The sequence below is a fragment of the Puccinia triticina genome, chromosome 13A (genome assembly GCF_026914185.1).
Source record: "Puccinia triticina chromosome 13A, complete sequence".
Classification (NCBI taxonomy): Eukaryota; Fungi; Basidiomycota; class Pucciniomycetes; order Pucciniales; family Pucciniaceae; genus Puccinia; species Puccinia triticina.
In genome coordinates this window covers 3,944,649-3,958,697 of record NC_070570.1, presented here as the reverse complement: position 1 = coordinate 3,958,697, position 14,049 = coordinate 3,944,649, and the positions used below count along the sequence as shown (strand labels likewise).

The window sequence follows — 14,049 nt, the reverse complement described above, 5'->3', positions numbered from 1 at the left end:
AGATTTAACTCCTTTTGCACTCGAAAGGGGTAGATAAACAACAGTGCCCTGCGGTTCGTTGGATGGCCACAACGTTCTTACATGTAATCAGGAATAAAAAGATAACAAAAAAATCCTGCCGAGGAATATGGAATTTTACAAATGTCAGGAACAAAAATTAGAAGGGTGGATTTTGAATACTGTCCAATGATAATGCTGAGAATCCCGTATGCTTTTCCTGATGAGTTTGTCGACTAAGGTGATTAATAGGGACGATTTCTCGCGATCAAGTACAAGGTAGTGATTGGAGAGAGGAGCGTAAAAAATCAGCGCGGGCGTGCTTTTTTGGCATCTCGAGTATAACAATGAAGGTTCAAGTCTCCTTGCGTTATCGGGCGGATCTGAACATGAAGTAAAAGAGGGAATCAGTTTTGACAATCCGCTCCAGTCAAAGCTCTCAATCTTATTCATGAACGCACATGAATGTCTTTCACGAGGTCGCAGCAATACCTTGTCGTTATTCGTTCCTCGGCAATTTTCAAACCATCGCAGGTAAATAGATCGCCTCCTTTAGCATTGGCATCAAGCCCTATGTAGGAGGTAGTATATCGCGAAATTTAAAGCTGAGATGATTAGTGGGCAGCCCAACTAGAGGATAAATACCAGAGAAAGCTTCATAACTTACGAAGGAATCCAACAGTCAAATCGAAATCGTTTACTTCAGTGTTTAACCAATCATTATCAACGACTTTCCTCACACAGACACCGTGGTCCTTCGTCTTGTTTTCTTTTGAAAGGTCACTGCATCGGAATGTAGAGTAAACAGCGTGGCTCTGTATCAAGAGGAGCACCCAAAGCTTGAAATGATGCATGGCTAGTGTACGGAAAAGTGTGGCAGCTTCAATCTACGATGTGGGTGAAGCCATTCGGTGGGATTTTAGGGTGCCGGATGCTGAGACGAGGATGGCGATGATACATATTTATCTTCAAAAGGCATCCGCCAGTCCGCACTTCAAAAGAAAAGGGATGTCTACATAGGGATGTCGCTGGGTAGCAACGGGCACCATGCGAACAAGGGCCGGAAAGCCTCCCCCTTGGCGTTTGCATGGTATCGGGCGCGAGCTGGCGCGAGCATGCGGGCAGAAGATTGTTTTTGGATGGTGATGCGAGAGGCGTGAATACGGTATGTAGCCAAAGCGAATGTATGTACCACTCCAATTTGTTTGCCAGTAGGAAAAAAAAAAAAAAAAAAACTTAAATCCATACAGCTGAAAGTGGTATGGAAGAAAAACACTTCTGGAAGTACCTATAGATGAGTCAGGAATCAGGGCGAGCCCATACATACAGATACCGGCCCTCAGAGCCGAGCAACCAACCGTGATTCCTCACCGGCATGCTGGTGCATACAAATTGACAACACAACAGCTTAGCAGACGAAAATCCTGCTTGGCAAGCAGGTGCTGGCTGCCCGGAATGTTTCTTGAGGCAGGCAGGTATGTATCTGGCGAGCAGGCACACCCTGCAGCTGCTCTCTGGAAAGGTGTCCTCATCAGCGAGAACCTACGATGATATTGCCAAGGAGGAGGGCTCTCCGGCAAGCGGGTGTTTTGCCTACTTTCCGGGGAGGAATCTTCCTCAGAATCATCCTCTGACAGCGGAAGATGTCCAGAGTATGTCCCCACTCACCTGACAGGATTGCTTCTGCACAAGCACCTTGCACCTGTTTACCGAGAAATCTTCCTCAACAAGCACATACAAGTCATAGTAGAAGAAAAAAAATTCACCGCCGAGTACAAAGGGGGCTTATAAAACAACAGAAGTAATAAGGATTCCGACGAAAAACGGCATTATCCCCAGGCCGCTGTCGAGCTGATTCCAGGGAAATAAGCATCAAGAACAATTCAAAATCAGCAGCTCGTCCGCAATATTTCTGTGAATTGTTTGGTGTGTGTGTGTTTTCTTTCATAAGAAATTGGAAGGCCAGTCGGGCAGGCAAAAAGAGGAAGAGGAGATGGTTGATTGCAGATTTCGAACAAGGTTTGATCAACCCACCTATAGTTCACAATCAGATGGCCATCAGTGGAAAAACATTTGAATAGATTGGCGACCGTTTCATCGGGTGCTGGAGAAAAGGAAGAGTTGATGTAAAGAAACTGTCGAAAACCAAAAAAAAAAGCAATATTCGCAACGTCTCAGTTATTTCCTGCCCTGTTCTTAGATGAAAACTGATGTAGATGAAGCCTGGAGGACTCTGATCGTACCACAGGATCCGTCGGTTTCAATCCCAACTCCTTCCTAAGAAATGCGATGACAGCTTGAAAGCGATTGGAAGAGGTGATCTTGAAGAAGTTCTGCTTCATGATTGGAGCCGAGCCCGTTGCTTTGAATCGAACGACGACTAGACGCATCACAAGACGGCCGGATAGATCAGCAGAGCCAACGCGAGCGGGAAACAGCCGAGGAATGCAGCAGACATGCGCCCCGTCTTAGTTGCACATACCCTTTGAAGCATCCCGCAGCTTGAATTCGTCGAGGGCCCTCGTCGCCTCCGCCAGTCCGCTCGATGATGAGAGTGAGGAGGACATCGGATCACACCAGGTCGATCGATTGCGCAGATCGGGAAGCGGGATACATACATGGGTATCGCAGGTGGGACTTCTCCAACGCGCGGTTAGCGAGTCGCGCCAGTCTTCGGGGTCGCGGACTTGCCACCGACGCCTCAACTCGCAACAACCCTCTTTTACAGATTTCACACATCACACTGCATATCTGAAGGGTTAGTAACTACAAGTAATCCTATGAACATCTTGATTGTGTGGTATTGTTGTCCTATCTTTGGTATGTACACCAGTTCTTGAGGATGATAGCAGTCTAAATGGTGTGAAATAGGGGGGTTTCTAACTTAACACAAGTCCCCCTGGTGGGAGGCTCGCTGTGGCTGGCCGCGAAGCGGCCCCTCCCGCAGGGAGGGACTTGCATATTATCCCCAATTTCATAGGGGAGCAGAAAGTACCAAATGGCTGTAAGGTTTTTTAACTTTTTAATAGCTCCGCCCCCAGCACCTCCAAAGGTCTGAGCCACAGGTTTCTGACCCTTTGACATCTCCTCTACAATTCTGTCTCCTCAGAATTTTTGTATCACCATCAATGTATTTTTAATAAATTTTTAAAAAGTGACTTCTCAAGAAATGGATCTGCACAAGGATTCACAAGGCTGTATTCCTTGTAGATCCTGTGGACCAAAAAATCTGCATGCTTTCTAGGTTGTATGTAAATTGACACATTGTATGTACATAAGCTAAGATCACCACTGTGCTTCCCTCTGTCCAAATGCGGATCCACACATGGATCTTCCAAACTTAAGACATGGTTTGGAATTTTGTTTTGCTGCCTTGACCAGATTCCTGGACACTTTTGCCACTAGGGAGTGCAGTCTTTGGATTGAGAGGCTGGAACAGGTGTCAAAATTTGCGCATTTATCAAGGCTACAATACTGTCTATTCAGTTTTCTTTTACTGTTTTTATTACAATTTATAGGGCTGTATTTTTATTTTTTGCACTGAATATCCCTTCTGCTCCTGCCAAAATTGAGGGATAGCAAGTAAGCCTCTCCTACGGAGAGCGCTCCGCGCGGGTCCCCCGGACCTCCGTTCGAGTGGCTTTGTTACGCTAGGGGGGGTTTAGAGCATCCACCACCGTCTAGGTAAATCTTTAGGTAGCCAGCGAGTCCCGCGAGGCTTGGTAGCTTACCTAAAGAAATATTCCACCCTCGCCAGCCGGTATTGGCTCAATAGCTAACACATATTTACATACCGAGCCCGCCACCACCCTCATCCCCATCCGCACCCCTCGGTAACATAACACTTCCCTCAAAAATGGATCCCAACAACCACCTTTTTCATTACCTCTGGGACCTTGAGGAGGAAGAATGTTGGTCACATCGATGACCGGTCATCCTATTGATCACATCAATGACCGGTCATCCTATCAGTCACATCGATGACCGGTCATCCTATTGGTCACATCAATGACCGGTCATCCTATTGGTCACATTGATGACCGGTCATCTTACATATAGGTCACATCAATGACCGGTCATCCTATTGATGACTGGTCATCCTAGTAATGTCTATGTATGACTGGTCTATCAATGACCAGTCATCGTATTGATGCCCGGTCTATCACTGACCGGTCATCGTAATATTTGTTTTGATGCCCGGTCTATCAATGACCGGTCATCGTATTGATGCCCGGTCTATCAATGACCGGTCATCATATTGATGACCGGTTATTGTATGGATGCCCGGTCTATCAATGACCGGGCATCCTATTGATACCCGGTCTATCAATGACCAGTTGGTCTGGGTCATTGTATCAATGACCGACCGGTCTATTGATGACCGGTCATTGTATCAATAACCGACCGGTCTATTGATGACCGGTCATCGTATCAACAACAGTTATGGTATGACCGGTCTATCAATGACCGTGATGGATGGTTGTTTTGTACATCTTGGTCTATCAATGACAGGTCATCCTAGTATTGAGAGGGGGGTGAGGGAGGGCGAGGGTTATACATATGTAGCTATGTAGGCTATGTAGGCTCTGCAAAATCTTCCTTACAGAGACTCTGTAGCCGTTGGTAAATCTAGCAAGCCTTAAAGATTTGCCAAACAGCTTTTTAGCTAAAGAGCCCTAAAGAGGGCACGGGGGTAGAAAATGGCTTGCATACTCGGTAAATATGCCTTACCGAGCAGGTTTACAGAGACGGTGGTGGATGCTCTTACATTGACCAAAATTGACTGCTTAAGCGCTCATGCACCCTCATGCACCTTTCAGTAAGATTCATGCAATGTGAATCACTTCCAAGGGGGAGCATCCCAAATGTGTAAGTTCAGTAGATTTTAATATGGAATAACCACTGTTATCTGTGTAGTGTAACACTTGCCGTTACTGCGCTCAGGCGTTAGCATTACTAGTAGCAAGCAATTTTAACCACGGGCCTGTATTGTAACGGACCTGATTTTTTTGGTGTGTTACTTGTGTGACTAGTAGCGTAACGCGTTAACCGCCGGTTAACAAGATAAAGAGGGGCAAATGGACCCCTCTAGAGTCTAGCTAATAGATAATCCGATATCTGCCCCTCCGTGGAGGCAGATATCGTAACAGATCTCAACAATCAAACTTCTTGGGTGTGCAATATTGTAACACACTTCCATTATGGTTAACGGTAACGGTAACAAGCAAAAATTGTTACATATTGGTATGTTACCAATAACCGTACCTTACCTACCAATTGTTGGTTTTGGATGAATGGAGAAAAGGTGGTGACATAGCTGAAAATAAAGTCAGAAATTCTGCTACAAACCTTGAACACTACAAACATGGATGAATTTGGGAAGGCATATATTGATCAATATGGCATATATTGATCAAATTATATTGATCATTTTTTTTTTTTTTTGAAATTTCTCTTTAATTTGTTTCCTTCCTGCAACATCATAACCCTTCTATCATCTCTCTCTTGATTTCCTCCTTTCTTAGTTTTCAACCATAGTAAAAGCTTCATTTTGTTGCCAGATCAAATAGGTCATTTTTACATACTAATATGAATTATTCCTGAGAAAAAATAGTCTGTTAAGTCAAGCAGGGAGGGGAAGGGGGGAGGAGGAATGGGGAGGCATGAATTATTGTCACTTGAGCCTTGCAGAAGTGTTGAAATCTACTTTCCAAAAAAAAAAAAAAAAAACAATCAGTCTCAATATATCATGCTACATCAATTTTGTTCAAATGTAATGGCTTGTATATATGACTCATTGTATCCAATATCTTAAATTTCTACTAGGCCTGAGATTGATTTAATGTTTGTACCAGATTTGAGTAAGGTGTCTTACATCATGGAAGAACTCCCACGCTGCACTGAGATATAGTGGGAGAAACACCAGGAAACTACCAAATCAGTGATATTTGGCAACTGATCACATTGTGGTTGTTACATTTGGAGGTTTTGAGGTCATTCAAGGTACACCATGATCCGTTGAGGGAATTTGATCATTGTTGTACCAATATTATGGACAAACTCCCACGCTGCGCTGAGATATCTTGGCAGAAACACCAAGAAACTACCAAATTAGTGATATTTGGCAACCGATCACATTGTAGCTGCTAAATTTGGGGGTTTTGTGGTCATTCAAGGTACACAATGAATCTTTGAGGGCATGTGAACATTTTGGTACCAATATCATGGAAGAACTCACACGCTGCGCTGAGATATAGTGGCAGAAACACCAAGAAACCACCAAATTAGTCATATTTGGCAACTGATGACATTGTGGCTGCTACATTTGGAGGTTTTGAGGTCATTCAAGGTACACCATGATCTCTTGAGGTCATTTGATCATTTTTGTACCAATATCATGGAAGAACTCCCATGCTGCACTGAGATATAGCGGCAGAAACACCAAGAAACTACCAAATTATTGATATTTGGCAACTGATCACATTGTGGCTGCTACATTTGGGGGTTTTGTGGTCATTCAAGGTACTCAATGACTCTTTGAGGGCATTCGAATATTTTGGTACAAATATCATGGAAGAACTCCCACGCTGCGCTGAGATATAGTGGGAGAAACACCAGGAAACTACCAAATTAGTGATATTTTGCAACTGATCACATTGTAGCTGCTACGTTTGGACGTTTTGAGGTCATTCAAGGTACACCATGATTCCTTGAGGCCATTTGATCATTTTTGTACCAATATCATGGAAGAACTCCCATGCTGCATTGAGATATAGCGGCAGAAACACCAAGAAACTACCAAATTATTGATATTTGGCAACTGATCACATTGTGGCTGCTACATTTGGGGGTTTTGTGGTCATTCAAGGTACACCATGAATCTTTGAGGGCATGTGAACATTTTATTACCAATATCATGGAAGAAATCCCACGCTGCACTGGGATATAGTGGGAGAAACACCAGGAAACTACCAAATTAGTGATATTTCGCAACTGATCACATTGTGGCTGCTACATTTGGCCGTTTTGAGGTCATTCAAGGTACAACATGATCCCTTGAGGCCATTTGATCAATTTTGTACCAATATCATGGAAGAACTCCCATGCTGCGCTGAGATATAGTGGCAGAAACACCAAGAAACTACCAAATTAGTGATACTTGGCAACTGATCACATTGTGGCTGCTACATTTGGGGGGTTGTGGTCATTCAAGGTACACAATGAATCTCTGAGGGCATGTGAACATTTTGATACCAATATCATGGAAGAACTCCCACGCTGCGCTGAGATATAGTGGCAGAAACACCAAGAAACTACCAAATTAGTCATATTTGGCAACTGATCACATTGTGGCTGCTACATTTGGACGTTATGAGGTCATTCAAGGTACACAATGAATCTCTGAGGGCATGTGAACATTTTGGTACCAATATCATGGAAGAAATCCCATGTTGCGCTGAGATATAGTGGCAGAAACACCAAGAAACTACCAAAGTAGTGATATTTGGCAACTGATCACATTGTGGCTGCTCCATTTGGGGGTTTTGTGGTCATTCAAGGTACACCGTGAATTTTTGAGGGCATGTGATCATTCTGGTACCAATATCATGGAAGAAATCCCACGCTGCACTGAGATTTAGTGGCAGAAACACCAAGAAACTACCAAATTAGTGATATTTATCCTCTATGCTTGCTGCATCTCCAACTCAAATTTCAAAGTCAGTTGAGCTTGTCATTTTATATATCATTCAACAGTAAGTTCTTTTTGTGAATTACCTGTTGAATCTTAAAACTACCCAAATAATAATACCTTCAGAGGATTAATAGTATACAAAAGAATGAAAGAGTAAAGAGATGAGGCAAAAGGCACGACACAGAGAGAGAGGAAGCGGAAAATCATAGGAGACCAAAGAAGGAGAAAAGGGGCATTATCAAAGGAATAGAAATCACTCTTGTCTTATGTTTAGTCATCATGAGCAAAAAGAAAAAAGAAACCAAGCAGAAAAACTGAAAGAAAGAAAAGAGAATACAAGCTGTAGACATTTTTACTTTGAATTGGTCTACTTCTAGTGCCTTCTTGATATCCTTTCACAAATAAATAACTCAAGAAAATCAAGGGGCAAAAAAACAGGCTTGGATAACAAAATGATCTCTGCGCGCTGCTGCGACAATGATATATGTTTAGGTTTCAAAATGCTTCCTGGGGTCTCTTTTTGAGGATTTCCCCCTCTCCCAATACCTTGTTTTGTCTTCTTGGGATTGGCTGGTTTTCAAGTCAGCTGGTCAAGACATGCAAGACCTTAATCAAGTGGCCATCATTTTTTCACTTGTCTTTGATTTCAAGTCCTTTGACTTGTTGCAAGATAGTCATGGGTTGCTGGTCCATGGATTTGGTAGATTGTTCTTCCTTTCCCAAAGATTGAGGTCCTGATGTATGCAGGGGTAGCAGTCGCATTGGCGGCGGCAGTCTTAGAAAGCGCAGCAAACAAACTGCCTTCCTTCCAGAAGGACGACAGAATGGGAGACAATGGAGAAGTATCACTTTAGAGGTGGGTGGGGCGGCGGCTGCGGGAGCGGGGGCAGTGGCGGAAGGTGGAGAATTGCCATTTGTAGCCGGCTTGGAAACGCTCAATTTCAGTTGAGTTGCGCTCCGTCATTAGTGCTCTTCTTAAACTGCCGCCGGACGCGCTGTGACCATCTTAGGATCCCACCGGCGTGACCCGGCTTGGAACGCAATTGCTGCCCCTTGGAGGTGGGCCTATGTCCTTCCGAACTGGCTCGTCTTATCGGGACTTGGATATTCCGGTCTCGTCGTGTGTCTTGCCGCTCCGGCTAATGGCTGTTGATAAAATTGGAGCAGGGGCCTAGCTTCCGAGGCGTCCTTGGTCTGATGACCAATTCATTGAGACTCTAGATTAAATTGTAAGATGTGACTGTTGCATTTTCTCTGAATGCCGAGTTGCCGACCACCAAGACAACATCTTCCTTGACCTGTAGGCATTCTGCCTTGCAATAAAATTACATCCAAAAACGGTGAAGAACTTATATTCCTCAATAAACTGATCCACGTTTGCGTTGTGGAGAAGCATCCACTGGGAGAATTCTGTCTGGAAAATCGTGAAAACTGCGCAGCGCTGATTTCATGATTGTTCGCCACTGCTCCTGTAATCTTCTCTCAAATGAAACACGGTGGACCCCCCGCTCTGGCCCAGCTCAGTATGCTTGCGTGCTTGGACCTTGGGGACCTCCCCTTGCAGTCCGGTCACCTACCATGCCAAGATAAAACGAATGGCCGTGAGGGCCTCATCAAGACGAAGGCAGAGGCGATGCCAGCATGGTACGGCGAGCCCCTGCCAGAAAGCCAGGGAATATTGGACTGGTTACAAATACATACCAAGCTGTAAATATTTGGGCCTGGATAGATCATTTGGGAAGGGACTTACGAGTACGCAATAGAGTTATGACGTCGACATCTGCCCTGAGTTTCCTGACTCGGTGGCAACTCCCTCATTGGGTGGGAAGGAAGGCGTGTTGGGGGCCGGATTGGCAAGGCAACGGGATCAAATGAAATCGCGTAGTGGTCGCCATGTGGCTAGGGTACCGTGGCTTCAATGTATTTCCACGGCGCTGCGAGTAATGGATGGACAATTCGTGGCCAGACAGAGCTGGGGCAAGGGTATAAATAGCTTCAATTGGTGGTTCATCATCCCCCCAGGGCAGTCGAGGATGCTGCACTTCCAGCTAACCTTTGCCCTCAACCCCTCCGCTGTTGCGCGTGCGCAGTCTGAGGGGCAAAGAGTGGGCCCCCCACGGGTCTGCAGCCTTTGCTGCAGGCCGGGGGCCTTCACGTCCAACCTTTTTGACCCGCGCGCTTGACGCGGGCTGGAGGTTGAGCCTGGGTGCACAGCACAGCTGATGTTGGAAGGCTAGGTTGACAATTTACAGTGCTATTTTTTTTTTTTTTTTGATTCATATTGATTGAGGAAAATTTGTGGATTTTGAATTGGTTTTTTGTACAATGGGGAAACCCTAGATTTTTTTTTCTTCTATTTTGTGTGTTTCCAGGGGGAACCCTTGATTTTTTTTTTTAGGGTTCTGGGAAATCTGTGTCTTCAATAAACTTGGATTTGGCAACTGATCAAATGGTGGCTGCTACATTTGGGTGTTTTGTGGTCATTCAAGGCAGACAATGAATGTTTGAGGGCATGTGAACATTTTGGTACCAATATCATGGAAGAACCCCCACGCTGCGCTGAGATATAGTGGCGGAAACACCATGAAACTACCAAATTAGTGATATTTGGCAACTGATCACATTGTGGTGCTACATTTGGCCTTTTTGAGGTCATTCAATGTACACCATGATCCCTTGAGGCCATTTGATCATTTTTGTACCAATATCATGGAAGAACTCCCATGCTGCGCTGAGATATAGTGGCCGAAACACCAAGAAACTACCAAATTAGTGACATTTGGCAACTGATCACTTTGTGATGCTACATTTGGCCGTTTTGAGGTCACTCAAGGTACACCATGATCCCTTGAGGCCATTTGATCATTTTTGTTCCAATATCATGGAAGAACTCCCATGCTGGACTGAGATGTAGTGGCAGAAACACCAAGAAACTACCAAATTAGTGATATTTGGCAACTGATCACATTGTGGCTACTACATTTGGGGTTTTTGTGGTCATACAAGGTACACAATGGGTCTTTGAGGGCATGTCAACATTTTTATACCAATATCATGGAAGAACTCCCACGCTGCGCTGAGATATAGTGGCAGAAACACCAAGAAACTACCAAATTAGTCATATTTGGCAACTGATCACATTGTGGCTGCTACATTTGGAGGTTTTGAGGTCATTCAATGTACACCATGATCCTTTGAGGCCATTTGATCATTTCAGTACCAATATAATGGAAGAACTCCCACGCTGTGCTGAGATATAGTGGCAGAAACACCAAGAAACTATCAAATTAGTGGTATTTGGCAACCAATCACATTGTAGCTGCTACATTTGGGGTTTTTGTGGTTATTGAAGGTACAGATTGAATCTTTGAGGGCATTTAAACATTTTGGTGCCAATATCATAGAAGAAATCCCACGGGGGGCTGAGATGTAGTTGCAGAAACACCAAGAAACTACCAAATTAGTCATATTTGGCAACGGATCACATTGTGGCTGCTATATTTGGGGTTTATGTGGTCATTCAAGGTACACAATGAATCTTTAGGGACATCAGATCATTTTTGTACCAATATCATGGAAGAACTCCCACGCTGCGCTGAGATATAGTGGGAGAAACACCAGGAAACTACCAAATTAGTGATATTTGGCAACAGATCACATTGTAGCTGCTACATTTGGGGTTTTCATGGTCATTCAAGGTAAAAAATGAGTCTTTGAGGGCATTTGATCATTTCCATGGCAAATTAGTTTCAAAAGGCCTTGTATGCATGCAGCATATCAAAGATGATATGGAATATCTTTGAAAATTCTTGAAGGATGGTATCATGAGAGAGGTGAGGGGTCAATGATTATCCATTTTTGAAATAAAGTAGATTTGGAAATTTATGGAAGACTTCTGATAACATCAAGGCGACACACACCATTCTTTTCTTGCTGAAAAAAAGACATTGCAAGTTTGAGGATTAATCCAGGAGTTCTTCCATGATATTGGTACCAGAATTATCCAATGCCCTCACAGATTTGTTGTGTGACTTGAATGACCACAAAACCTCCGAATGTAGCAGCTACAATGTGACCGGTTGCCAACTATCACTAATTTGGTAGTTTCCTGGTGTTTCTCCCACTATATCTCAGCGCAGCGTGGTAGTTCTTCCATGATATTGGTACCAAAATTTTCACATGCCCTCGAATATTAATTGTGTACCTTAAATGACCTCAAAACCTCCAAATGTAGCAGCCACAATGTGATCAGTTGCCAAATATGACTAATTTGGTAGTTTCTTGGTGTTTCCGCCACTATATCTCAGCGCAGCATGGGAGTTCTTCCATGATATTGGTACAAAAATGATTGAATGGCCTCAAGGGATCATGGTGTACCTTGAATGACCTCAAAACGTCCAAATGTAGCAGCCACAATGTGATCAGTTGGCAAATATGACTAATTTGTTGGTTTCTTGGTGTTTCTGCCACTATATCTCAGTGCAGCGTGAGATTTCTTCCATGATATTGGTAATAAAATGTTCACATGCCCTCAAAGATTCATGGTGTACGTTGAATGACCACAAAACCACCAAATGTAGCAGCCACAATGTGATCAGTTGCCAAATATGACTAATTTGGTAGTTTAACTTTCTTGGTGTTTTGGCCACTATATCTCAGCGCAGCGTGGGAACTCTTCCATGATATTGGTACCAAAATGTTCACATTCCCTCAAAGATTCATTGTATGCCTTGAATGACCACAAAACCCACAAATGTAGCAGCCACCATGTGATCAGTTGCCAAATATCACTAATTTGGTATTTCTTTGGTGTTTCTGCCACTAAATCTCAGGGCAGTGTGGGATTTCTTCCATGATATTGGTATCAAAATTATGAAATGCGGTCGAAGATTCTTTGTGTACCTTGAATGACCACAAAACCCCCAAATGTAGCAGCCACAATGTGGTCAGTTGCCAAATATCACTAATTTGGTAGTTTCTTGGTGTTTCTCCCACTATATCTCAGTGCAGCGTGAGATTTCTTCCATGATATTGGTAATAAAATTTTCACATGCCCTCGAAGAATCATGGTGTACGTTGAATGACCACAAAACCCCCAAATGTAGCAGCCACAATGTGATCAGTTGGCAAATATGACTAATTTGGTAGTTTCTTGGTGTTTTGGACACTATATCTCAGCGCAGCGTGGGAATTCTTCCATGATATTGGTACCAAAATGTTCACATTCCCTCAAAGATTCATTGTGTACCTTTAATGACCTCAAAACCTCCAAATGTAGCAGCCACAATGTCATCAGTTGCCAAATATGACTAATTTGGTGGTTTCTTGGTGTTTCTGCCACTATATCTCAGCGCAGCGTGGGAGTTCTTCCATGATATTGGTACCAAAATGATCAAATGCGGTCAAAGATTCATTGTGTACCTTGAATGACCACAAAACCCCCAAATGTAGCAGCCACAATGTGATCAGTTGCCAAATATGACTTATTTGGTAGTTTGTTGGTGTTTCTTCCACTATATCTCAGTGCAGTGTGGGATTTCTTCCATGATATTGGTAATGAAATTTTCACATGCCCTCAAAGATTCATGGTGTACCTTGAATGACCACAAAACCCCCAGATGTAGCAGCCACAATGTAGTTGCCAAATATCACCAATTTGGTAGTTTCTGTGTGTTTCTGCCACTATATCTCAGCGCAGCGTGGGAGTTCTTCCATGATATTGGTACCAAAATTTTCACATGCCCTCCGAGATTCATTGTGTACCTTGAATGACCACAAACCCCCCAAATGTAGCAGCCACAATGTGATCTGTTGCCAAATATCACTAATTTTGTAGTTTCCTGGTATTCCTCCCAATATATCTCAGCACATCCTGGGAGTTCTTCCATGATATTGGTACCAAGATATTCACATGCCCTCAGAGATTCATTGTGTACCTTGAATGACCACAAACCTGCCAAATGTAGATGCCAGAATGTGATCAGTTGCCAAATATCACTAATTTGGTAGTTTCTTGGAGTTTCTGCCACTATATCTCAGCGCAGCGTGGGAGTTCCTCCATGATATTGGTATCAAAATGTTCAAATGCCCTCAAAGTCTCAATTTGTACCTTGAATGACCACAAAACCCCCAAATGTAGCAGCCACAATGTGATCTGTTGCCAAATATCACCAATTTTGTAGTTTCCTGGTGTTCCTCCCAATATATCTCAGCGCATCCTGAGAGTTCTTCCATGATATTGGTACCAAAATATTCACATGCCCTCAGAGATTCATTGTGTACCTTGAATGACCACAAACCCCCCAAATGTAGCAGCCACAATGTGATCAGTTGCCAAATATCACTAATTTGGTAGTTTC

General features: G+C 43.5%; 2 protein-coding genes across 2 annotated transcripts; both read right to left on the bottom strand.

The window, feature by feature from the left end:
• Positions 1-305: 305 nt before the first annotated feature.
• On the bottom strand, positions 306-851 carry PtA15_13A366 (uncharacterized protein; the record flags this gene model as incomplete). The annotated part of the gene is made up of 3 exons (XM_053162556.1): positions 306-380; positions 459-568; positions 665-851. The coding sequence occupies 3 exons, from the start codon at positions 849-851 to the stop codon at positions 306-308; spliced, it is 372 nt and encodes a 123-aa protein (XP_053026521.1).
• Positions 852-1,826: 975 nt separating this feature from the next.
• PtA15_13A365 (uncharacterized protein) lies at positions 1,827-2,564 on the bottom strand (the record flags this gene model as incomplete). Its single annotated transcript, XM_053162555.1, has 4 exons — positions 1,827-1,848; positions 2,032-2,132; positions 2,241-2,377; positions 2,480-2,564. The coding sequence occupies 4 exons, from the start codon at positions 2,562-2,564 to the stop codon at positions 1,827-1,829; spliced, it is 345 nt and encodes a 114-aa protein (XP_053026520.1).
• Positions 2,565-14,049: the final 11,485 nt, after the last annotated feature.